General features: G+C 34.2%; 1 protein-coding gene and 1 long non-coding RNA gene across 12 annotated transcripts in view; one reads left to right on the top strand and one right to left on the bottom strand.

The window, feature by feature from the left end:
* Positions 1-27,799, bottom strand: part of LOC122571939 (tetraspanin-5) — a 110,150-nt gene that overhangs the window by 1,947 nt on the left and 80,404 nt on the right. For 2 of the 6 annotated variants that reach the window (XM_043736304.1, XM_043736305.1), the window contains exons 3-9: positions 24,002-24,075; positions 18,205-18,279; positions 16,645-16,743; positions 13,302-13,430; positions 13,031-13,081; positions 9,051-9,161; positions 408-524 (exon numbers count right to left, since the gene is read on the bottom strand). In XM_043736304.1, the coding sequence (XP_043592239.1) occupies positions 408-524; positions 9,051-9,161; positions 13,031-13,081; positions 13,302-13,430; positions 16,645-16,743; positions 18,205-18,279; positions 24,002-24,075 (656 nt within the window). Of the gene's footprint in view, positions 1-407; positions 546-9,050; positions 9,162-13,030; positions 13,082-13,301; positions 13,431-16,644; positions 16,744-18,204; positions 18,280-24,001; positions 24,076-27,799 lie in introns of all 6 variants that reach the window. The other 4 variants (XM_043736303.1, XM_043736307.1, XM_043736306.1 and 1 more) reach the window with 4 other exon arrangements.
* LOC122571944 lies at positions 531-8,868 on the top strand. Of its 6 annotated transcripts, none has more exons than XR_006318299.1 (5): positions 531-689; positions 1,181-1,950; positions 2,058-2,820; positions 2,891-3,426; positions 3,586-8,868. It is a non-coding gene; the product is annotated as an uncharacterized LOC122571944 (long non-coding RNA). The 6 variants fall into 6 exon arrangements; XR_006318301.1 differs by having other exon boundaries at positions 2,058-3,426; positions 3,586-5,379; positions 7,601-8,868; XR_006318298.1 differs by having other exon boundaries at positions 2,058-3,426; positions 3,586-7,784; positions 8,081-8,868.

Genomic DNA, 27,799 nt, shown 5'->3' with positions numbered 1-27,799 from the left:
AATCTAGTCAAACGATTGCATGGAAAGTTTACTTTTTCAATCCAATATTTACCTCATCATAGTAGAGAATACAACATTTCAGCGTTAATGGAATCGTCTTATATAACGAAGGTATAAAGTTCGTCTCACATTACGATGAATATCCAAATAAAAGTGGTGTTTGTATATAATAAAGAAACATTTTTAAAGTGCTTTTTCATTGTTATTAATACGTGAAAACAGGTATCACTATCTGGACGATTCTCGTATTACATTTGACATTTAACGTTTATCGTAATAATAAGGTGTGACATTATCATAATAATGTAGTACAATACTTTCAATAACACAGATTTGATACAGAAATAACGTGTAATTAATGAATTAAATAGCAAGCATAAAGATATGTTGAAAATAATAAATTATACCTGTGCAAATGCCGTGGTAACCGCCCCAGTGACAATTGCAAGAAGATTTCGTTCCACCCATTCCTCCCCAGCTTGAATACAACCTTTTTCATAAATCACTTTGGCAACTTCATAGTTCTGCAAAACAAAGGCGATTGGCTACTTTGGCTTACCGTTGTGCTCTCGAACCTCGCGAATGTAGTTGTTAGTCCAATGTAATATTTGGTAGAAACAGCGTGAGATGCAGTGAAACAAGAAAATAGACAGGACAGAAAACGAAAATACAGAAAGATAAATACATATGTATGTACATTGTCAGCCATAAATATATATAATAATATTTAATATAAATAATAGTATTCGTTTTTAACCATTTTAAGTTCGTGACGTAACGTGTTCACATAAAGACATTGCAAAAGGTATTTGCACATACTCTTTTTTTCCAATGGAATTCTTTCTATCAGATTCTACATTTCATTTCCATAATTTCAAATTTTTATAAGCATAGAAGAGTTACTACTAAATCACAAGAAACTTAATATACTTGGACCTAATTACCGATTAATACATAAACGTTTATGTACACGTTACATGGTAAACGAAATTATAATATTTATATTATACCTTATTTTCAATATTTTTATTATATTTTAATAATTTACGTTATCATATGATATTTGCATTAACAGCAACATACCATTAAAAATCATCAAAGTCAATTGAGCTAATACTAAATGGTACGCTTTCGTACGTTTTATATTTTACCTTTCTACCTTATTATTTATATTTTATAGCAGAGTTTTAGCCTGCGAATGGTCAGACGGGATTTCGTGAGAATGAGTAATCCAAACGTTCAAGGATAGCTGGCTGCTCGAAGTCACGTAGCTATCGAGTGACACAGGATCGAATTTTCGGAAGACGCGTGGGAGAGTTTAGACGTGACAAGTAATCCGAATACGTTTACCAAAAAACAGGAATATTGTTCCCAGAGAATTTGGCCGCAGCATGTCGACTAAAATACCTTCTGCTGAATGCATTGTGAATGCCTCGTCTACACTCACAGAGCTGTCCAGCTGGACAAATTGTAAAGTACAAATTAAATAATAAGAAAAAAAACTCACAGATACTGTCTGTAGATGATAGTCTTCGTACAATGTCCGCTGCTAGTCGTTGGATCATGTATGCAGACTGTCTGCACACGATGTCGTTTATCTACTGCAGTCTAAAGTCTAATGAGGGTGCCGGCTACTTGTGATTTTGTATCAGCCGACCTTTTGCACGACCATAACCGTCCCAGCCCATTATTTCGGATACCCGCACACCCCTATAACCTGTCCAACGAGACGAGAAAGTGGACATAAACGAAATGTAATACCTGCAGCCACGGCAATTGCACCTAATTAGTGTCTCCGGTTATGTCTCTTTTTTCTCTAAGACTGTCAGTAGATAGCGGATTTCTATGGATTTGTGGGAAATTTTACAATACAACATTGCACAGAATGCACATAATATGAAGAAATGTATGAAATGTACAAAGCATAACACTTTCTATAATGCTTGACAGGTAAAACAATTCCCTACTGAGCTTACACCTTTTTAATTATATTCTCAAAAACTGGATTTAGGAATTTTGTAAGGATGTCGAAAACTGGTTTTGACATTTTATTACAGAAAGTTGGTTCGAAAATAGAATGGAACGCGAGAATTGTTGCCGAACCGGTGGCGAAAGAAAGAAAATCAAAACAAAACCTGCCAGCGTAAGGACGATTAAATTGAACTGCACGTTGTCGTTTCCACGTTCTTTCAACATCTGTCCATAGTCGTTGTCCCTTATTTTCTATCGCAATGGAAACTTACATTTTACCCGCTGTTATCTCCCGATTTTTCTCCAACAACGTACACAGATTGACTGCGGAAATATGTCTACGGACAATTGTCTGTCAGTGTAGACGAGGCTGAAGACGTAAAGGTACGCGTCCACTTGAAGGTAAAACTATCGCGAGCTGCTCTCCAGAGTCACTCGCGACAAATGCTATCGAGTGTAACTCGCGATAGATTTACTTTCAAGTGGCGTCGTATCTTCAAAGTACTTCAGAACCTGAGAACATAACGAAGTGGGAGATTGAAGTTGTTGAAAGTGGATCTAGTTAAAAACGATTTTATGATTAGATGCGTAAAATTATTGGATGAAACTTTTAATACAAAAAAAATATCATTACGATTAATCATATTAATATTTAAACACGGAAATATCTCTCCAATTGTTGCTATTTGTATAGACATATAAGAGTTACTGTTAGGGAGAAATTATTTACTTTCGAGCTACAGGAAATGGTTCATATTTTCGTAGAATAAGCAGTAAGATATTCAAATCATCCTCTTTTACACAAAGCAACAAATACATGGATAGAATAACAGGAAACCTGAGCAATTGGTAAGAGAACTGAGTTGTCATAAAAACCATAGAAACGTTGTTACCACAGATATCTGTATATATGCTGTAGATCCTGGGTTTTACGTTTATTGTTCAAGTGTAATTTAGGCTTAAGACAATTGATTGTATCCAAAAACTACAACGTATGAATGGAGAAATAAATATATATATATAATATACAAGGTGAGTCAGAACATGTGAGAAGCGCGGCAGGGACTGAATCAGCAAGCTAAAATAAGCAGGAAAGTTCACATAAATACATATTCGATATGATTTAGGTTTCGAATCACAGTTTATTTTGTGATACTAAACACTATTTAGATCAACGATTTCCTGCCACAGGGATAGGCCGTACTATCTATGCTTATTTCCTGATCAGCTTTCCAGACCTGAATCAATCCGATCATTAGTTATGAAGGCATTTAAAATCTCTTGTTCATAAAATGTCAATTGACAAGGTTGAAACTCTTTATGAAACTCAACATGACGACCAAATTCGCTAACGTGTCCGTGTAAGCTGTTCGAACAAGTTGGACAATCTATGATGCGATGCATTCGCATGTCTATCGAAGCTGGACCTGGTCACTTGGAGTAATTTCTCTGAAGGTAAGTAAAAAAGGTGTTACAGTGTTCACAACATACACAATATTGTACAACGCGAAACAAATTGTTACGCGAAAACAAGGTCATACATTTATACATGAAGTTTTCTTCTCATTTTACTGTGCTAAATCAGATCCTGCCTTATGTTCCTATATGTTTTAGCTCAGCCTGGATACGCGGATAGAGCCGAATATTAAAACGCGAGGAACTGTATATAAATAATTGTTACGTAAACTTTTCTGCATTAATATTACGTAGCTAGATATTACGAATATTACGGAGCGTGAAAGAAAAGGAGAGGAACTGATAAGGAAGTACAAGCCGGCTGTATAGAACGTCACGTCAGTAGGCAGGCTAAGTAACAAGCCCACTTTATTACACGGCGCCTTACATTTATGTGCCTCCTAGAGTTGAAGTAACCACGCAACGCTTTTAGCTGCCTCGTTCGTCCTTCTTCCCTTATTTTCTTTCGCCCCCGTCTAACTTCCCTCCTGGTTCCACTGGAATCTTTTTCACTATTTCGCCTCTATTACGATATCGTGATGTTGTGCGACTCCCTCATTAGCAAGGCGTTAGATGCTCCAATTACTTAAGAGTTCTCGTTTGGAACTTGGCGAAGTTGCTCAAGACTGCCAATTTATTCCATCTCACGGTTTTGATAGCGTATTTCTAGAGTTACTCTCGCTCATTCACACGTATCACTGTCTACTTAAAAAATTAATTAACCGGATCTAACACGCGAAAGCAGAAGAAGGAAATTAATTAAATCAATCTGTGAAATCACAGCGATTCTGTCTTGATTCTGATCTGTCGAATAGACATAGTGATGACCGTAAGGATATTCTGTGCTACTAATGCAAATTCGAACATTTCAGTATACGTACGTGTAAATGTGACAGTAAACCCTGTGTTTGCTAATGTTTGTTCATACACAGAGTATTCGTTTCGCTTAATAAACATTAATAATTTTAGACGTACACGTGAACAGTCAACAACTTTCCCTAAACGAATTTTATCGTGTAAAGATATGTTACATCATTGATATATTTCTGGAATTTGAATTTAAGGAAATAAGACAATACTTTTAGTTCTGATCGATTTCTTTGATCCTTCTTACTTGATTCTTTCTACAATATCGAGAAGAAACAACTATAATTTTGTATTTGATAAAAATAGGAAACTAGACAAGGAGAAACAACGATATGATCCGAATAAACCGGTTGATTAAGGAAAATATAGTTTAGAAATTACTCTAATGGCTATTGCAATATCTTATTGTCATCTATTAAATTACAATATAAAAGAATAAATATTAAACTTGCTTAATCATGAATAAATAGATAAATCATAATATAATTCATAATATATTTTATATGTTATATATATAATAAATTATAATCTGTTCCGGATATCATGTGATCATATTCACGGTTCATTAAATTTTCTACATAATCTTGTTTGTCACAAACTAATTTCATAATATTCGCGGGAAATTGCCAATATCCATGCAATTATTCACCACTTTATAGTCGCATTTAATTTATTATTTTATTGATAGTAGTAGTATGGATGATGCGTGTCAAGCCTAATTTAACCAGGACACGATACAGCAATTGCTTATAGCAGTAAAAGAAGGGAAAATAATTATTACGACCATTTGGCATGACGCCTCTATACAATCTTTTTTTTAAAAAAAGGGAAATAAATTTCAATTTGTTTTTTTTTTATTTTCAGAATCTTCTTCTATCTTTCTTTAACGCCTACTTATTTAACGTTATGAACTTGAGCGTTAAGGGTTTGAATATTTAAGAAATATCTTTTTATAGATGTAACATCGGTACTAACTGTCAGAATTCAACAGATATGACTTATGCTAGTATCTGTATAACTGACATCGTACGAGACAACGAGGCAGTTGCGCCTGAAATATGCAGCCGGTTGCCGCTCGCATGACACGTACGTTCCCTCAGACTTTTATTGTATACGCTAAGGAAGGAAACGTAATCTCCCGAATGTCATGATTATACAGCGACTTGGCCATAATTTATTGCGCTGATTATCAGACAAGGGAATCATATATTACATACGTTGGATTTTAAGTTTGCATAAATGGTCCATTTGTTATATTGCCATAGAATATGGGGAAGCTACATGCATTAAGTAAGCTGAATATAGATTGGTAAGCAGGGATCAGAAATAACAATTGGCTTTGAGATTTTTTTGAAAAAGCTCATTGGCAAGAAGGTAATTTTCGTTTAAATAAAAGACTCGAGCCTTGAAGAAATTTGTTTAACAATTAAATGATTAAACGATATTAATTTTCAAGTAGTCCAGTTACGAATAACCATTATAAATGATGCTCAAAAGGTTTTTGCTTATCGATGACTATTATCGATGGGAAAATTCCTTTCTGGTTACCGTTAACCATCATCCGTGGAGGAATTTTTGTTCACTCACCAAAAACCATTATAAGTGAGAGAATTTTTTTGATTACCGATAACCATTATTCGCGAGAGAATTTTTTTGGTCACCAGTAACTTAATAATTAGTATTCGCTACGAAACTTTTTTTTGGTCACCAATATCTATTTTCCGTGACGGATTTTTTTCGCTTATCGATAACCATTGTCTGTGATGGAATTTTCTTTCTGTTACCGATAACCATTATCGATAAGGGAATCTTTTTTAAGCATTTCTGACATCCAGTTCGGTCATTTATAATATTTATACGTAACCAAAATCGGTTAAACTAATCTACCAATTTTTATGCTGCGACTATTTTCCTTTCGGTTATGGTAAGGTACAGGTACCCTGTTGATAAGACAATATCGGATCAAATTTACACAGACTCGATCTAAAGTAGAACTTTCGTCAGTGCTTACGCAATATGTCACGTTTGCAATAATTTTGCTTTCCTCGATAAATTAATATAGCTTCTCCCATTTTTAAAAATACTCGTTTCTAATCGGTCTCTCTTCTGTACCACGTACAATTGTACCTTAAGGTTTACGATATCTAATACTTAACAAAATCAGTAGAAAAATGATTACGTGTGAAGTATAGAAGCTAGCGTGGTATAATCTTGCAATTGAAACATTATCTTGCATTATAAGTACTTACCGTTCTAAACCCAACTACACGAACTATAAATGTAAAATACGCTGTTTATCCATTTTACCACGTGCTTATTAAAATTTCCAATGTTCCTACATACTTACTTGCTCCGTTACGTAGCCACGTGTTTAGTTATATATACTTTTCCAGCACATAGTGATCGTACATATTGTTACAAAAACAGCGGCTATTAAAAAGGTATATAAATATATCATAGAACAATGTGCTTCAAGCAAATCAAACAAGAAAGGTGAATAAATAATTTAACATACTTAAAACATGGTACACTTTACAGTTACATGCGACACCATGTTTGCAATTCGTTATCTCAACTAAAAATTACATCGTTCAAGAAGTTCAAACTTTCTCCTTCTAATACATTTCTGGATCACGTGCCATCGTATAATCTTTTTTCAATATTTCTCTGGATAGGAAAACGCGGGCGCTATTTCTATCGTTAGCTTGACATCGGTCGATCATTTTGCTATTTTTCCAAAATGTTTTCGTTCTGATTCCATTATTTCCGCTTCTGCGAATATAATCAACTGAAGTATTATACAGGTCGACGAGTTCTATTCTTTCATGTAAGAAAAAAAAGAGATTTGTATCGTTTCTAAAATATATGAAAATATGTCGGCCAGGTAGCAAGTTTCATCTACGTCTTACGTCACTTTCTCTTTTACAGAAAATCCTAACTGAGTAGATTTGAACCCGAATATTTCACTTGCATTATTTACATTATGTTAGAACGTGAATTTCTCGTCAGGGTAATATTATACAAACTGAATTTAATAGAAATCTAGTACGCGCGATTTATAACTTTTATAATGTTCGCTACGATTCAGAAATATTTTACCATGTGTATTTTATTCGTATTTACTGCGCGTCGAACAAACGAATCGGTATTAAATTTTCAATATATTGGCAATTTTTCACCATATTAAAATAATCTTTCGTTAGAAACATATTTTACTTTAATCCAATAGTGTAATAAAAGCATAAAAAAGTCAAGCTATTTATATAGCGTTTCCTCTGCTTGGTCATACATCGTTTTTTTTTTCCAGTCCTTTATCAACTTCATGCCCGCGATATATCATTTTAAAAGTTACATTTCACCGAGCACTTTAATGCGAATTCATCTTTTGCGAGACTTTAAACGTGCCAGGACGTACAAGGAATATTTTCGTCGTATTACATCTATTTCTACTATCTCAAAGACACGCAAAATAAAATTTTGGCAATTACTCCGTAAGTATATATATATAAAAAAAAGCACGAATTTACGTTATAACGTAATTTTGCTCTCCAATTTTTGTCAGACGACAAATCAGACGAATGTTGCATGTCACGATCATTGCATGTAATCCGAAACTGTCAAACGAAGCAATCAGCTCGTTTATAATTTATCAAAATTATTTTTGCAACCTGCTTCAATATCGAATTTATTGCTGCTTTGTAAGAGAGCTTGTTAGCATCGATGCTCTGCAACTTCGCTAACAATACTAGTTCAATTACACGAGAGAACCGTATCTAACTATTTGCAGTATCCAAAGAATAGAGATATCCTATGGTTCAAGCTAAGATGAAAATCAAGAAGAACGAAATTGCTGGCTTGGTTTTCGAGAAAATCGCATTAGGTGTACGTAATGTGGAACACGTGAACGATATTGCCACTGATAACGACGACAATGATACAGAATTATATTTATCTTGTGGCGGCAATTACGAAGGAGACAAGAATAGTGAAAAACGTATTCGTCGGGAACACGACGGATGTACGTCAGGTGCGTGATTCGCGTGTTCAACGTGTAGAAGACAAAGAAAATTAATATGACAGAATACAAGTTAAAAAAATGGAAGATATTTGTTGGTTTGTCCTTTTTCTTTAAATAAACATTCATTCTTCTTAATAAAAATAGAGCGTCTTTTTCTAGGTATTTCATATTGGCTACTATCTTTATAGCTCGTCGCAACACATGCAATTTTCAATTACTTCAACACGTTTAAGCTTTTACATAGTTAACTATTAACGTGTTAATTTCGTTGGAGAAACGTATGCCTCCCTCTTTGGGGAGCTTTAAAAATTGGGTGCTCCGTATTACACGCAGTTCCCTATCTCTTCGTAGTACATAAAATCGTACACAAAATCTTTATACACAAGAAGCTAGCAGTGTAAGAATATATAGAAGTGTGTGTTCAAAACTAGCGTAATTGAAATGTAGATATAGAATAAAATAAGAATTCTATAGAATTAGGATTCTACTTTTGCTTCTAACAATTTTTAAATATACAGTAGAATTAAGGTAGAATAATTCGAATGGTTTGCAAATATACGATAGAGTAACAATAAAGTAATTAATAGAATAAATAGCTGATTATCAAAATATATATATATATATATATATATATATACATCGATCGATGTCCAAGCAACCGTAGAAATTGTATAAACGAAAAGAGAAAGTTTAAACTCTTATTTAGCACAGTCAGTGACACGTTTCAACGGCAATGTACCTGTAAGACCATTGTGCTGACAACAGTACCAGCGACAGGTACGAGATTCAATTCTAGCCATTCTTCGCCTGCTCTTAGACAGCCTCTCTCGTATATACTCCTCTCCCCAGTCTGCATTTACCAAGTGCAAACAAAATGATTGAAGAAACCACTATGAAAGTTTCTGCATCGAAGATTTAGGATTACGTTGTCGTGCCTGCGGCATGTTGATAACGCGTACAAACATCGATACCTTGCTTCTGCATATGAATAGTACGTCGACCACTGTGCAGTCATCGAATTTCGGAACTCGAACATCGCAATTACGCGTGGTTCTTTAATTCTCTATCTTCTGGTTTTGTATTGCGTTGATTAGACTAGGTTCAATTTTTTTAATTGTACGGAACGGTCCGTAATTGATGGTAGAATTCGGTACGGGGCGATTCTACGAGAAAAAGTACGACAAAAATATAGAATACAATTTTTCTGTACGACGGTTCGTTTCCGAGAAGATCGAGTTTGAAAATTTGACTAATTCCGTACTGAACAGGAATATCCGATAGGTTAAGTGAGAAAATGTAGAACCTGATCAATTTTCAAATCAATTGATTAATATGAAAATATTTAAGCGCATATTTTCGACATATTTTCTCACGTACGATCATCCTGTACCCAATTGTACTATTAATTATGAACCACCTTGTATAAGGATTGTAGTTTCGAATGGCGTCGGTGACCGATCGAGAGAAAAGCGTGAAATATGAAATCTTTATTTTGGCAGTTTATGCGTGGTAATTACGCAGAATAGGCGAGACACTTTACCGACTTCGACGGTGTTGAAATATTATCGACGTTCGGACTATTTTTTCCCATACGTACGTATATTCTGCTCAAATTTAATTTCCGAGATATTCGCTAAAAATTTCAATTAAATCCAGATTACATTTCATTCTAGAGTAAGCGGCATTTTTTTACAGCCAATTTAATATTGTGCAAATAAAAAAGAAAAATCAATAGGTCATAGGTCATAGGTTGGGCTAAATTAATATCCGACCGCCATTAAGCGACTGCCAACGCTTGCGTGAAATGATTTCCGATGAATCGATTGATGTACACAATGTTGCACTTCGCTCTGATCTTCGACAGCTCGTAAGTGTAACAAATATAGTTACCGTCACTGATCAGTTTTGTTCGGTAAACATTTATTCAAAGTAAATTGTTAAATAACACGTAAAATATTAATCATACATTGTTTTATAACCTGAAAATTAAAGACGAGCGATGGTTGAATATATGGGAAAAGATATTCAAAATATCGACAAATATTTGACAATATATTTCAAGATTATCAAAATCGATGAAGTGTTTTCTATTCTACATAAGTGCCTTATGCGTTCGAAAGATCTAGAAAGACTTCACGAGGTTATTTCCTATTTTCTACGATAAAAGATTTTGGATAGTTCGATTTCTAAATTTGTTGATGGCATCGAACACTTGCTTTGGGAACGAACGTGACTCAACTTGAGAAAGTATGTTATACAAAAGAATAGGAAAGCTATTTTAGAATATAATTAAATCAAATTTATGAATAGAACGAATGAACAAGTTCATGAAACAGGTTTAAATGTATTTTATTCGTTCTTAATTTATTTTTCATTTTTGACAGGAATTTTTGGAGGATCTCCTTCTAGTCAAAATACAACTTATAACAAGATGTACACAATTATAATTTATAAAATGCAGTAACACGAATCATGAAGAGCGAAATAACTGCTCTCTACTGGCCAAATTATGAAGCTAAACGAACAAGATGAATTGAACATTTCATAATCGCCGGATTTTCATACTGATAACACGAAAATCGCGTTCTTTGAATTGCTTCACTTTCGTCGCAAGTGTGTGATATACCAAGATCTATAGTATGTCCTATCTAGCTGTCAAAACGCTCAAATATCTGGGAAAATACGAGTAGTATGAAAAATGGTTCAGACAAGATTCGTATATCTTTCGAACGTATCGATTGCCGAAACAGAAATTTCATATTTTGAATTCGCTGTTCTTCTCCAAAAATATCTAAAAAATGTACTTCGATTGGCAACCAATGGCAGAACTAAAGAAAACTTAAGTTTTAATCGTATGCTAAATATGAAGTATAAATAAATATGCAGCAACTAAAAAGTACAATTTCAAACTATATGACAGATTTATTGTTTGAAGTTAGCTATTATATAAAATTAAGAACCCTAGGAACTTAACAAAATGTTTTATGCCTTTGTATCTTACGTAGTCGTTATGAAGTTAGAAAGACTTAAAAAGTTGAAGGGCCTCTAAAAAGATGTTAGATAAGTATAAGATACAAAACAGAAGATAAGACACTTGAAAATAAATCGCAAGAACGTCGTCCGTGATTTCGTTATCCTTGATAAAAAAGGACATCTGCTTTATCGAGGATTGATAATCTTGCAAAAAGCTCAGAATTTGATTTCACAGTTCAGTAAATAGCAAACAAACAATTTGTAGAATGTCTATTTATGCAAAATGGAAAGCGTAAATTATTTAGCATTGATTTATGAAATGGACAGTGTACAAATTAACTAACAATTGGATGACACAACGCAGGGACGAGCGAAATAAAAACTACATAGGATAAATGCTTTCCAGCTTTGCTTGAGAACTTCAATGTGTTCTGCATGTTTTTTCAAATTTTTGGAATTTTACATTTATTATCCCAAAATGTAGCTATTTCGAAATATTAATTAGAAAAAGTAACGTAAAAGTTGTTAAACTTCGTCTTAGTTTCAAGATTGTTTTATCTTCACTGTCATATTTTATTACAAAACTTCCTTCTTTAATACCGAAGCTTATCTTGTAACTAGACATGGCAGCTACATTTAAAGATTAAAATTAAACTGTCAGCACTCGAGACAAATGAGAATCAGCAAACGAAAGCGTAAAAACTAGTGTAGTGTTCTGTCCATATTTTAACGAGTATAATAGCTCGTTCAAACCTATTAGTTAGTTAGTGATAACGTGTAAAATATATGAAAGGCATTGATTAAGAAAAAGCAGAAATAAGAAATTATTTTAAATACTCGCAGAAAGAATGTAAGTAATGGTTACGGTAAATAAAGTGAAGGTGAAAAACATGGTTTTAGAATAGATGAATGCAGTAATATAGAGTACAATTAATGGAAGTATAATTTTTAAGAGAAGAAACCTTGCAAACACGACAAGTAGAAGTTTTCTTCGGGGGTCGAATGAAACAGCTAACTCTCATAAATAAAAGTCAGTTGCTGAGCTTTTAATTTTTCAATAACTCTTTTTCTCTTTTACGTCTACTTTACACGTTAATACTTTAATTCTGCTGCAAAAGTTTACTTATAACAGCCATTCTGTATGGCAAAAGTTGTGGAAGATTGTATGCATACGTTTTAACAAATATTTTAGAGGAAAGTATGAAACCTAGAATTATGTTTTAATTAGCATTATTTAAAGAGTTGAAAGCAGAATGAGTATAAAAGTTGTGATTTTTATAGATGCAATTATTCCATTTTACTAATAATAAGATTGAACAAAACAATATACAGTTAATTATTTATATATATGGTGAGAGTTCAGAGTTTAATTTTAAGAAGAATATTCTGTATTTTCTAAATCGCTTTGAGCGGTTAAGCAGTTTGAGCACTGAAGAGCAGTTTGAAAACATTCAACTTCAACTGTTTCAAAGCAAAATAAATGTCCCGCTTGAACTAAAACTCTCTTGTGCTTCTCTATAGAACTAAAAGTTTCCTATTTATGCAAAAATGTATGGGATAAAAGTTTCAGTAGATGCTCTTCATTTTACAACTGTTTTTCCAAAACAGAAAACACGACAGTTAAAAAATTACTGTTATTCCATGTCTACTTGGAAATTTGAACAGTTTCATTCGATCCCTGCTTTCGTTATAATAATACAACGTTTAGTGTTGAAGATAATATCGAATTTAAAAAAAGTGACTTACGTAGCTAGGTTTTCTAACATCATAGCCGCACTGTTTATTTTTTATAATTTCCTGAAAACATCGAAGGAATGATTAGGAGACAATATTTTGAGATATAAACTTATTAATAACATTTTTATTTTAAATACAATGAAATTATGTATTTATTTATATATTATACAAGAATCATCACTGCAGTTCACGTGCAATTAATTCTTTATTTAACAAAGGTAAGAAATTCTTTTATTGAAAATGAAGAAAAAATATACAATGTGAGATAAAAAAAACTTACATTTGGCTTTCGTTTACAACAGCTAAAAGGCACGCCGCATGCTTCCCTCGAGCCAATGTCGCTCGACGAACAATTGAAATAATTATTGCGATCCCAGTCTTTGGGGCCCTCGATGCCGCAACACTGTAACTGTAAAATACGGTTGCGTTAATTGAATTACACTGTAATTTAATTATGTAATTTAATAACACTCTATTTCGATTACATATTAATTCAATTACGTTCAATTGTGTTGTAATCCAATTACATAATTTGAATTACGTAATTGAATTGTATAATAGAATTACAAAATTGGAATTGACGCAATTGAATTACATAATTTCAACTACCGTAATTGAATTATATAATTTGAGTTACGGAATTGAATTACAAAATTTGATATTTGACTTTATAGTTATAACAACATTATGCTGAAACGTTTTCTCTTGAACGAAAATTAATCGATTCAATTAAGTAACATCAAATAAATCCGAGCAACAAGTGTTGTTTTCGTTCTTTAGCAACTACGTACCAGCAATTTGATGTTCTTTAATTTGATATGTAGTTTAACAAGTATGTGCAACGTATCAGTATTTAACATGTTGCTTCGTGTAACAGTACTTTAGCGTCTGGCACTGAATAATACAAAGATGAAAGAAATAGGAATCTCGCCATTATAAATAAAGTCAATATTAAGGAGGGGAAAAAACAAAAGTGGAAGACATAGTATCAACTTGCTCAGTAGAAAGAGAGAGAGAGAGAGAGAGAGAACGTGTGAAACTGCTGTTCAAAGAGCTTCGTTAAACTTAAATGCACGTTCTTCACGCTCAGTGAATTCAATAATTTTCTTCGTATCATTTCGTGAAACTGTGAAACAAAGCGGTGTTTATATCAAAGAATACTTTATAAAAACTGCACTGTGATCGAAATCATGATTTTTATAAAGTATAATAGCGTAGAAAAGTATTTTAATTGAATAAAGATCGAAGATTCATTTTAATTAACGTCATAAATATGAGGAATATACAACCAGTAATTTTGTCTTAATTAGTCAATTAAATAATACATGATTGAAATAATTAATTAATTAATTGTAATAATATCATTACTGAAACTCTTCGTTAATATTAATACAGTTATTAGTATTATGTTAAATAAAATTATTTAACTAATTAAAATGAAGTTATTCATTGAATATTTCTCATATTTATTTAATTAATGATTCTATTTTAATGAAATTACATTTAGAATGTCAGAAGTATCGAAATGATATATTGTACTATTTCAAAAGTTTTGGTTCTTCGTGCAATCATAACGAAATATACATTTATCTTGAATAATAGAACACTGTTGCATACTTTTATGCATTCAATTGTATATATCGTACTAAATGTCTTAAAATTTCATTAGCACTGCAATGAGACACGACTATCCTGAATTCGTCATTAACTTGGTAAAATTTCAAACGAATTTCAAAATAAATATACAAGTTACAAGGTATTTATTACAAGTATGGCGGCACTCGACACTAACTAACAACGAACGACGGCAGCGCAGTGGTTAGCGCCTTAGGTTACGAACGTGTCTCGGACCCCGGGATCGAATCCCGGCGACCGATTTTTCTTCTACGATTCTTAAATAGGAAGAAAATACAGTAGTACCTCCCAGCGGCGACATCTCTACAGCCAGCAACAACTAATATCACGGACAACATAATATACACCTCACAAGTCCTCCACATTTCGCAATGCTTACTTTAAGTTGGGTTATTTCCAGAAATTGTTTCGTGATGTTCCTGGCGTACAACTTGCTGTTTTCTATTTAATTGTAAGTCGCGTAAGCTACTGAACACTATCGACGAATAAATACGTTATATTCGATCTCTCGTCTTCTCTTAACCCTTAGAGTGCTGAATACACGGAGCCTATGCGGTTCGTACTGAGGGCGCGCGACCAGCGCTGACCATCGCTGTGGACTGAATACTTTTTCGCTATACTGAACTCTGTTGATTGACTATTCAAAGCGCAAATCGGTAATAAGTTATAGTAATTCTTTTGCACAAGATTAAATGATTCAAGAGAGTTATTTTTTAGTGTTAATTATTTATTATAAACATTGAAATTTACAATAAACTAGAATTTGGGTAGTAAACTAGAAAACAATAGACTAGAAAACTAAATTTAGTAAATATGACACAAGTTAATAATTCAGTTGTGCGATTACTGGTCGTATTTTTGCTAAAGGATCGCCATTTACTGTATTATTATCGTTAAAGTGCAACATTTGTAATAATACCATGTATCGATCTCGTGCTATTATTTTCAACAGTTCGTCCGTAGACCAATATTCTCTCAAAGACAGTTTCAATTCTACCAAATGTCCAAATTGGACAAATTGTGAATGCAAAGTATTAAATAAAGAAAAAAGAAAAGACAGTTTCTTCGAACGCGGCATTAACATTGAAATGCATTTACATTTATCTCACACAAACGTAATAGTATTACTTCTGTGTAGGTGCTCGGAAAAATTGACAAACGCATATATGCGTCCTTAGTCCACAGCGATGGCTTTCGCCAGACGCATATATGCGTCCATAGCACTCTAAGGGTTAACCGACACTCAACACAATACCGTGTCAGGACCATAGGTTTGTTCTACTTGCGCGAGACAGCCTGTATTGTAGCTTTTAAGGAGCGTTAAGACGATCGATATTATTGTCAATATTTCAAGTTTCTCAACATCGTCGTATGCAAGAGACCGTCTGATGTTAGACGATCAATATATTATTGTAATCGATCGTCTGAAGATGCTCATAATGTCGAGATACTTGAAACAGTGACAGTAATATTGATCGTGTTAACGCTCCTTTACATTTTGTAATATCAAAGTACTATGTAGGCGTTTCATTAGATGAAAGGAAATGCATCCAGAACAGCGATATGACGGTCTCTCATGGATAGGAATTGAACTAACGTAAAGAGTAGAGGATTGGAACAGTAGTATAACTATTGACAGGATCTGCGCAACTGAAGCGACATAGCAGCGTTTCTATTGAAATCTCACGTTGGTTGTCAAAACGTCAATCGATAAATTCTATCAATTAAATTACTAACTAATTAATATAGTTATTTAATCAACTTTAGTTAACTAATTAACACAATTAATCGTTGTATATGTACCGGTTATAAAGATGGTAAATTGTATTAATCTAAATATTAATGAATTAATTGTACTGATCAATTGTATCAATAATAAATGCAATTAGTTCATTGATTATTACATTAATAGAATTTATATGCTGTTCTTAATGTAATAGAAAATATATTCCCTTATCTAATTGGACAAATAACGATATGACACGTACCCAATCCTCTTGAATCCAATCGATGAGATTCTGCTGATCAGGATCTTCTCTGTAGTGGATGATGAACGCTTGGAAACCGCCAGTGGCTTGTGATTTTATCTGTACACCGAACCAACATATTAATTCTATGTTTGGCAATAAATTACAATCGATAAAATGAATCCAAACACGATACGAACGGTACGTTGAGTCTTCGGTTAATTTGTACCGTATCAAAATTTTCACCAGAATTAAACCTTTTTATCCTTTTTTTTATCAGCTTATGTGAATAATCATTTGTGCATTCCTTTGTGAGAATAGAAATTTCGTATGAACTATCGAATACGAATACGTGCGATAGGCAGAATTTCAACTGTTACAAGTAGAAGGTGCACTTGAAATTAACATAGAACTCAAAACTTAAACTTTGAGTATATGTGCTTAGTACGTTCTGTAGTAGCAAAATGAAACTTATTTTTAGAGAATTGTTTCAATCGTTAGCAAGGCTAAAAAAAAATGTTAATCACGTCCTGATAATTAAAATATTGAGCTTTTGTTTGCTCTTTTAATTTGTACGAATATAAAGCGTCAAATACTTCCGCTATAAACATAATCTATACCATGAATAATAAACAATGAATAATTAGCAGTAACCGGCAAATAATAAATAATAATCTACACCGTAAATTAAACGTGCAAATATTAATGAAATGCCACAATTAGGAAAAGCTGTTATTAATTGCGGAAGTTGTTTTTTGACCTATATATAGGTGTAATATTGAATTGTATTTTCTGTTTATCAAAAACAATTCACAGAAATTGAAACGACATTATAAAAAGGGCATACCAAACAAAGATTCTTTTACCGTATACTTCAAACAAACTTTTAAATTTGCATACTCTTTTTTCCAATGGAACTAACGTACCGCAGTTATTGTACATATCCAGAATGAATGGTAAAAATAAATCTTTCGCAGAGAGGAAGCAATATTTAAAGTACATAAAATTTATTTCCTTTTTATCGTCCATAACTCTGATTGTAAATTACGTTTACGCGTATTCCATGTAACATAAATATGCAGATATTTACTTATTAACTTACTCCACTGGAGATCATCAAGTAGCAAAGAGAAATTTTTTAATTTTGCAATATAAATTACTTGCTTCGACGTATAGTTAAAAACAGTTCGAATACAAATGTGTTTCGGATTCATTTTACGATCCGTACAACAAACAGAGTTCCAAATTTCGTGCAAACCTGTTTAGACAAAAAACCTAGATGAAAATGTCACACCTGAGTATGTATGACATTTTCGTTTTATTCTTGGTTACAAAATACATTGGTAAAGTTGCTACAAAAGCTTATGAGACGGTTTAAATGATATTGATATAATTTTATGTACACGAGGACGATATTTGCGAAGCTTTTATAAATATGAAATTTATCAACTTCGCTTGCGGAGAAATTTATTTAATTTAAAGGACGTAGCAACAAATAACTCTCAATTATGATCTTATCGTGTACATCGACACAACTAGAGATTATCGCGGGAATATTAATAGATTTTTGATAAAACTCACCCAGTCCTTGAAGACAAATCCTAAGACACCGGCTGCCATCTCCATTAACAATAATAACGCCAGAAATATCGCATACTGGAATAAATTCATACAAAATAACGTTGTAATAAACTTCAATCTTCCAGAACGTAAAATCATGCGTTTGATATGATAAAACATGTGTAAGTATAATTTTATGGATTATTAGAATTAGTTTTATAATTTTAATAGAATTGTGTATCAAAGAATTTACTTCTGTAAAATCTTGATCAATCTCGCAATTTGAAAATGAGTATAAAATAACAGGTTTCACATTGTCTAAAAAATGATCAATTGTTTCAATAAAAAAAAATACGGAGAAAAATACAAAAGTTAATTAAAGCTTAAAATGGTATTTAAACAATTGATTGAAAAGACATCGTGAGTTGTTATAGTTTACAAAACCTTTATACGATATAATTAATAAAATAATGCCAATAATCGTAGTAATTATTTAGACTTTAATCTCATCATTCCTCCCAATTGCATTTTAATCCTTTAATCGTTCAATCTGTGTTAAATAATTTAATATCGTTACATTGACTGTAACTTGAAAGTTCGTTAAGAAATAAAAACCAGTGTAAGTTTATATGCGAAGTGCTTAAAGTACTGCTCGTGTAATTACATCGTTTTGCAGCAATTGTGAGGCAAGGGGATGATAAAACACATAAAATAATGTGTTGCACGTTATTATACTTCACGCGAAATTCTCGCTGTTACGCATTTTGTTACAGCTGAATAATGTAACGAAGTAACATTTACTTGAAATTAAACTCTAAACGCTTTGAACATAAAAGAAACGCTTCAAAGAATAGTAGCAGTTACCTGAATTAAATGTTTTCTCCAATTATACTTGTTAACTGTACGAATAATGTACATTAACTTTATCAACCTTTTCGGTAAAATCATCTATTGTTTATGTTTATTTATTTGATTATTGCTATACCAAAATGCACAGATTACAATTTATCCGATAGCTTTCACGATATAATCACGACACTATACCTGCCTGTATAATCATACGCTGTGCATAATAATATTATGAATCAAATATTTGTCATAGCAAAGAAGATAATGTTAATAGCACTGTTATTTGTTTAACCGTTGGATATTCTGTATTGCATATTTGATAATTGCAAATCATTTTCACGTTAGTGTGTATTAAGCACAAATAAACTGAATTACCATTACGAATCAATAAAAAATATGCAACACAATATTTTTGAAATTTCAAGTCACAGAGTATTTTTAACTTGTAAATTATTGAATTTATATAGTATACATTAACAGATAATATACACTGTGTGCAGGCAATTTTTAATCACCGAGATACAACGTTGGCATTTATTGTCAATGTCCTTTAATTTTGCGTTTTATGAAAAAACGGGCAACGAGGAAACATTTCCTTTATGAGGAAACTTGAAAGCCGATTCTTTAGTTTCGTGGTAACAAAGAGGGCAACCGAAGTGCTCTTTTGACTTTTTAAGAAAACTTTGCCAGTTTGTAGAACTCCTAAGATGACAATGAGTACTCTTGTATCCTCTTTTGGACGCAGACGACGAACATAATTCGCTACAAGTGTTTATAAGTAATTCATGATTAAAATTAAAACGTAGAAATTTTTGAGATAACGATAATTATGATACAGAAATTTTTCCAGCATTCTGTAATTAAAAATAAATTTATGTCCTTGTTTTTCCCTGTTATCGGTATTTATTTTTTCACACTGGTTACAATAATGCCATTTACACTAATCGTACTAATATTATTTGTACAAATAACATGAATTCTTAATACCAAATGTATTTTTTCCTACATCTTTAGTTAAACGATAACTATCAATTCTTTGTGTAATTACAATTTATATAGCGAAAGTTTATATAGAATTTTAATTATTATAAATATTACAAACAACCGTGATTATTAACACAAGAAATATGAAGTAGATAATTTCGAACTGAAATTGATAGTTAATAAAATAATTATTGATAGTTTCGTAGATACCGATTTATTAATTGAACCACTGTACCATTGTTTTATCATTTTACGAATTCTCTTTATTCGAGAGCGCAGGAGACGCAGCTTAGCTTCGATTATCAATATTTTATGAATTATATCAATATTTTATGACTGAAATTGTTTTAAAGGCATTCGAGTTGCAAGGTTTTACCGTAAAACAAAAACACCTACGCTGCTGCTCATAAATATGAGGAGACCTGGATTTGACTGTCAATGTAGGTCGAGTCGTAAAAATCGCCGGTATAGTTTCGAAAGTTGTTAAAACTCTCGCTACTTTTGATACAAAATTTCCGAAAAATTTCCATACTTTCCATATCGCGCGTAATTTTCCTATAGTGAGCGTAATATTAGGAATCGCCTTCCTACGAACCGAAACGGTCGAGTTGCTCTTCCACCATAACGAATAGTACCGATCCTACTGATAGTAGACAATCTAGATTAGATAGTAGATAGGTAGCGATCCGATTAGGTCAATAACATTCGTGAAATGGACTAATCACGCACCGCATGATGCAAACCGACGTACACGAGTGTTTACTATACCAACACGTATGCGTAAACAGATACGTCGAAATAGCACACACCAGCTTGCGCATATTCCGCTTCAAATCAGAGATATCCTGTCTGTGGGAGAAATATTCATAAACCAAACTCAAAAAACCGACATATGTCACGTTTTGGTATAGACGCGCTGGTCGAAGACGTAGGAACTGAAGTACTTAGCCAGGAACTGACACCCTCAGCATACCATAGTTGCGACGAAGAAGGAGAGTTCGACGTTCACTGTTCTTCCGAAGAACATGCTCCACCCGAGGATCGTGTTACTTAAATAATGGACGTTGTTCGTCTGGAGCGGTTGAATGAAGAGGAGAAACATTATGTGTTACATACCATAGAAGAACGCTTACGGAGATATAAACTACCCGGTGCTCGTTTATCATACATGTACAAAATCTCATGCAAAATTCCGACGGTAGATGATATTGCCGTCGATACGAGGCAGTAACGTTTCCTGCCGGTATATAAAGGTGAATTTACACTGTTTCTCTTTGAAGGAACGAGAGTGTCAGGTAGCGAGAGAACTTGAAGACGACGAAATTGCACCTTCTCAGTTACCATGCGACTCGACTGCGTGGATCATTCCTAAAGAAAAGAAAAACAGTCCTTTTGAATATATCTGGCCTACCAAGCCGGATGATTGATTTTCGTGAATAAAAAGACTCTTCGGATCACGTGTTCAGGCAGAAGAGACGCTAAAACTCTGAAGGAAGTGGGTATAGTTGCACCTCCTACCTCTCTGTATAGCGTTGTCTAAGACCACATTGTCCTCACAGCAATAAAGATATGTGAGCGTAGAGAAAGATTTGGTACGTTGAATGGAACAATATTAATCTTGGAAATAGAAAGAATTGATAAAATAACTCCACCTTCGCTATCAACAACATTTAATACAGGAGACGATGAAATGTCTGTGGGGATTCCTATAGAGTATCCTATAGAGTTATAGGATAATGTAGGAAAAATAACGGAGATCGAAACGCTTCGACGACAACATCAATAAAATTTGAATTCAATAATATCTGACTACAGGATTTGGCACTGAAATGTTCGCAATGATAATATGCTGTTGCTGTTACAGTAGAAAACAAGGAAGTGCACCGTACACCTCTCGGGACTCTGTTATTACAAGAAAAGGAAGAACGCGAGGAGAGAAGTAAGGAATACGATAGTGAAAGGACGTAGTGTAATAAGAGCGTCGGTGTAGCAGAAGCAGAACCGAGAGGTTCTCAGAACTGTGAAGTTCCCAACGGAGAACAACTACCAACAGGGAGCCCCATAATCCCCGCATCAGGTGCAAATTCCGAGCAGATCGGATAGAGGGAAAAATCATTTCAAAAGTAACAGTCTACAGCGGAGTCCTATTCATATTGCAAATTACTCATCGCGCTGAAAAGAACTCGTGCAGGGAAGCAACATATTCTCTCGTGTACGGTTAAAGTAAAGAACGGCAGCAAAGAGAAAGTCGGGACGCATCATCGAATGTTTCCTCTGCGACCAGTACATCTTGGGGAAGCTGTACTAGTTTCCTAACCCCAACCTAACCCCAGCCCCAGAAAAATTCCAGCAGAAGGACGCAGCCACAGGACAATGTATCGCGGAAGATACGCCACCTCTGCAGGGTCCGAATGTCAGCTACTACTTTCTTTCGCAACGGGAAACGTACCCCAAATGACCACGAAACCGCAAGGGATGACGATGTCGAAGCAGGAGATTGAGATCCAGACGCAGCCACAGATAAGATAAACAGACTGATATGGAGGGATTCAACAGACCCAGCACCGCGTCCACAGGAACACAGACGGACCACGAAGAAATCCCTGTAATCGATCTCCACCTGAATACGTTCAGAGACTCAATCTCATGGATGCGCCAGTGAAGGAATCCGACGTCAGTTTTAGCGGTACTTCCATCACTAGACCGGGTGCTCAACCACACGATAACCCGACTCTGATCTTGACCGCTCTGCTACTCTCTAAGTGCATGCTGCGACAAGACGGCAGTAAATAGGACTGCGCTAAGAGGAAAGAAGAAGGTCCATCCCGATTTGGCTCCTGGTCACCGCAACAAAGAACGATACCAGTGATGTGATCCTATGTCGTGTTGCATATTTCCGTGTTGTGACAGTGTGTAATTCAGTGCCGTCCAATTATTGCCCGTGCGGACAACACATTACACTTCTCCGGACATAAATAAATCAGCGGGGAACGTTCCTCGTACGTATATGCATGTGTATGTGTGTGCAGTAACAATCGCCCGTCTTAAGAAGGAGGATTATGTTCCGAACAGTTTACAGTGAGCATTAAATAACGTGTATTGTTCTACGGTTTACGAGTCTGTACACCAACCGCAAGTGTCTTTTTCCCATTCCGCTTTAATGTCTGTGACGCCACTAGCCCGCGACTTGGCTCTCAGCTCTGTCCGTGAGCATCGACGCGAGACCTTGTTCGCTTGAAGGTCTGCCAGACAGCACTTAGCGTATATGAGTGAATAAATGTTTGTTAGTTTAAGATAGTTCCCTGTGTGTATGGCGCGCAAATTATCATGTTCCAACCTGTCGACGAGGATGGTACCAGGATATAGCTATGGGCAGAGTGTTACATCCTGTCTCTGTATTTTAGCGACTGTCACGTGGCGATAGCCTCCGATCTTGCATGAGATGATCGCAATTAAATTCTGAGTGTGTATGTTGGAGTAGCGATAAGGATAAGCAACCATAGTGAGTCTCGGTTTTACTTATCTCTCTCTCTCCTCTTGTTCGCCTTCGCCGTCGCACGAGCGACGACGCGATGTCTGCTGCGTGTATATAGTATCCTAGAGTTGCTACTTTTTACAAATAGACAGTGTATTCGAATTTACAGTATCGAAACATCTCCCTTTCTTCTTTCTATTCCTCTACCTACCTCTTTTAGGTAATTTAGAAGTTACGGGACTACCTGTAAAGGACCGATAAAGGTTGGACCCACGACAAAAATAAACATAAAGACAGGATGTTTGTCGTTCGGGTATTGGATTGTCATGTGTGGCGGGCGAGCTGCCGTGAATGCGAGCATCCGTATGTTACAATTACATTCTGTCAAAGGTAAGCAAGTGTCCACATACGTTTGAGCGGTAGTATACACACGAGAAGCTATGTATCTTCGTGTGCTTACAGATAATTAAAGCAAACCACAAACGCTTCATTAGATGTTCAAATACATACCGTAGCTAGGAGGCACGTATTTTCCCTGAGTGCGCCAACGCATCCCGTAAATCCAATGATAAATGTCACTGTACCTATAACAGAGGAAGAATTATTCGAGTTAAGTCTGAGTATTTTATCATCTGCTATATTTTATCAGTTTCGCTGATACTACGTTTACGCTAAGTTTACGTTTTCAATTTATCTATTGTTACGCTCTATCTTTATTTGTGAACATAAGGCTGATCATTATCTTATCTTTCATTCAAGGGATCTTTGTGTCTTTATCCTCCTAGGATCGTTTTGTTTCGCAATAAATCATACTTAGAATACAATGTCTAAAGTTGGATGTACAGAGTGTTTCACACAATTGAACTCAGCCGTAGCTTTCAGATAATAGAAAGCAGAAAAACTTTCATTAAAAGGCTAAAGGTAGTTTTAAATGGCACAGAGTTAGCAATTTCATTTGCAAGAGAACTTCCCATTTCTCTCGTGTTCACTATGTTGTTTAGCAACTGATAACACTGATAACAATCGGGAGGCGGCGCGAGGGGGTACTGAACACACATGTTCGGTTTCGATTGCAAATGGACTAGCTGAATGATTCTATAGAGATCCATTTAATTTCCAACATGGTACATTTTGCACAGAAACTATTAAAACCTCTCCCCTCTTGAATTTTTCCATTTAAATCAATTAAGGATTCATGAACCGACTATTTATTGGATTGGTATTCAATAAAAATATTTAATTACTTCCTTATAACAAATAATAAAGGAAGATAATCGGATTTTTGTAACAAAAATGCCAGTAATTTTCCTTTATTGAAATATATACATATGCTTGTATACATTGCAATATACATTTTTCCTTTTTAATTTGGTAAACTATTTACAATCAAATCTCGTTGAGAATTATAAGTAAATTCTTTTGGCGTGATACTGTAACTTGCATTATAAGAGTTTATAGTATGCTTGATTCTAGTTGAATCTAATGCTTCGATCTAAAGGGTATTGCCTTTTTAGTCTGCGGATCTGATCCGTCGTGTCAAGTAATTGGGTGACTAATGGGTTTTGGTGGTTGTTGACTCTTGTATTATATCTGTTTCTGAACTTGGATATTTCTTCTTTAACTGTGGGTATCTTAAGGTCGCGATGTATTGTTTCATTGGTAACGTACCAAGGTGCATCTGTTAAGGATCTTAGAGTTTTTGATTAGAATCGTTGGAGAATTTCTATGTTGGAATTACTCGTTGTTCCCCATAGTTGGATTCCATAGGTCCAAACAGGTTTTAATATGGCTTTATATAGCATTATTTTACTCTGCGTGTTTAAGTTGCAGCATCTGCCAATGAGCCAGTAGAATTTTTTTAATTTTGTGTAATAAACATTGAAATATAATTATATAGATCTATTTACTTTAATTAATATCATTTGAATTATACTGATTTATATAGAGAACATTTAGATACATATTAAGGGCACGTGTTAACTGTTCTGGCCTCCTCGAGATCAGCCGCAATCTTTTCTTTCTATCTATCATCTTTAAATTTGATATAATGACAGTATCCATATCTGCTATTATTCGTTTCATGTCACGAGTCTTCGTAGTATAATTCTGCAGCACGAACTGTTTTGCATATGAATAAACTTCTGTGGTGCTCATAAAGCCACCTTTTAATTATCACGTCTCTTGCGATGTCACGTGACTAGACATGAGTTAGCAGCAGTAATCGCGTAACTACAATCGATGAATGGTAAATCTTGTCTGTGGAAAATATGCATAGTGCCGCAACAATAAACGATTTAAAAATCTAGAAATATTTTTTGTAATAATGTTCCAAGAAAATAATAACGCAACAACCAAGCACCTAGTTTGCTATAAAAACGTGATATTCGGAAATTATTCACGTTATTTCATCAACAAAGTCAAAACTAAATCTGTGAGGAGCGAGAGGAGACGATGAGGTACGTGCTGGAAGAATGTGAGAAGACAAAACCGGGGAAAGACATAAAAATGGTATTAGATGCGATGGAACAGGGAATGGAAATACCGTGGAGTATAGAGAGGGTGAGAAAGAGAAAGACAACGAAGAGTTAAAGGCAATAGTAACAAACAGAAACTAAAGAGAGACAGAAAGCAATATTGAACATTGAAGAGGAACCGAGTAGAAGGAAGAACAATATGACGAAGAGAGAGATAGAGGCAGAGAGAATGAGAGCAAAGGAAGGAATTAAGGAGAATGATAGGTGTTATTAGTGCTAGGTGATATGTAAATGTAGAAATCTTAGATTGGAGCGTAGGCACAGTGTATAGAGTGTGAATGAAAGTGTAGGTGGAGAAGAATGAACGGAGAGAGCGAGAGTGTGGCAAGTAAGCGTAGGATATAAGAGAAAGATGTAACACCAGAAGGCTGTCCTAAGCCAATAGGCGAGGACTGTGTATAATAAATATTCTATGCGTCTATTTATACATATAATAAAGATTTGTATTTGTACATCGAATAAAAAAAGAAAAATAATAAAACAGTCATCCAGAGACAACTCATAAATGATGGAGGCCAAAAAGCTAATTATTGGAATTGTTGTCTAAGCCAATGGGCGAGGACTGTGTATAATAAATAATCTATGCGTCTATTTATGCATATAATAAAGAAGGTTTCTATTTGTACATCGAATAAAAAAAAAAAAAATAAAACAGTCATCCAGAGACAACTCATAAATGATGGAGGCCAAAAAGCTAATTATTGGAATTGTTGTCTGTCTATTTGTTTGTCTGTCTGTACTCGCGTCACGTAAAAACTACTGAACGAACTTTGATGGAGTTTTCTCTACCCGGGAAGGAAAACAGGATATGTTTCATTATGATCCATTTTCCAGAAGTTGAGAAATAGCCTGGCATCTGAATTATATGCGCTCGCATGTTTGGTAGAGGTGAAGGAACGAAAGTTATTGTTTACGCCGTGTTTGTTCTGAAATCTTTTTGTCATTTAATACTTTTTATTACGAAGAATAATTTAACTGTTAATATAAAGAATATGTGAGTATTTCATTTATAAAAATTCATATTTAAGAATCCACGCAAACAAAGTTTGCGAGTGAAACCTAGGGAATAATAAGTCGTAAACTAAATCATAAGCAAATAACATGTTATTATCGATCGCAGAAAATAAAGATATAAAATAGTAAGCAATCTAAAGTCAATTTCATGTTTACACTTTATCGACGTACAGGTTTATCGTCGAAAACCCACTTGTTCATCAACCCCAGATATTTTTGTTTACTGGTTGTGCTACATTTAATGTCTAACCAGGGACAATGACCGAAGCTGGCACTCCTTCACTTGGTAGAAATTCATTGACTGTCCGGAATGCTATGAATTTACCAAGCCATTCAATAATTACCAACTGCACCTCGTCTATAATACTAATTGCTACGTTCTAACTTTACTCGTAGTATCAAGGAGCTCGGTAAGTACATGGGCCACAACTGTCGGATGTGGATGTTGAGATACCGTTAATTGCTGGAAATTCCGTATTGTAAACTGTCTCTCGACTAGCAGCTTCACTCTCCAAGTGGAATTATGCAACAAATTCATGTTCCTAGAGAGAATCCTTCGTATGTCATTCTACATAACTAGGAAACTGTAAAATTAAATAGAAACTTTAATTATTACACATCTATTTCCGACTATTTATTTTCCGACGATCTATTTTATTTTATCCAACGATCTATTTTCGACTTCGTAGTTAAACTGTAAAATATTTGTAATGTAATTTTGTCTCGTTATTTTTTAAATATTTAAACTGCTGCATTTATG

Source organism: Bombus pyrosoma, linkage group LG10, assembly GCF_014825855.1.
Source record: "Bombus pyrosoma isolate SC7728 linkage group LG10, ASM1482585v1, whole genome shotgun sequence".
NCBI classification, from domain to species: Eukaryota; Metazoa; Arthropoda; class Insecta; order Hymenoptera; family Apidae; genus Bombus; species Bombus pyrosoma.
This window is presented reverse-complemented; position numbering and strand designations above follow the sequence as displayed.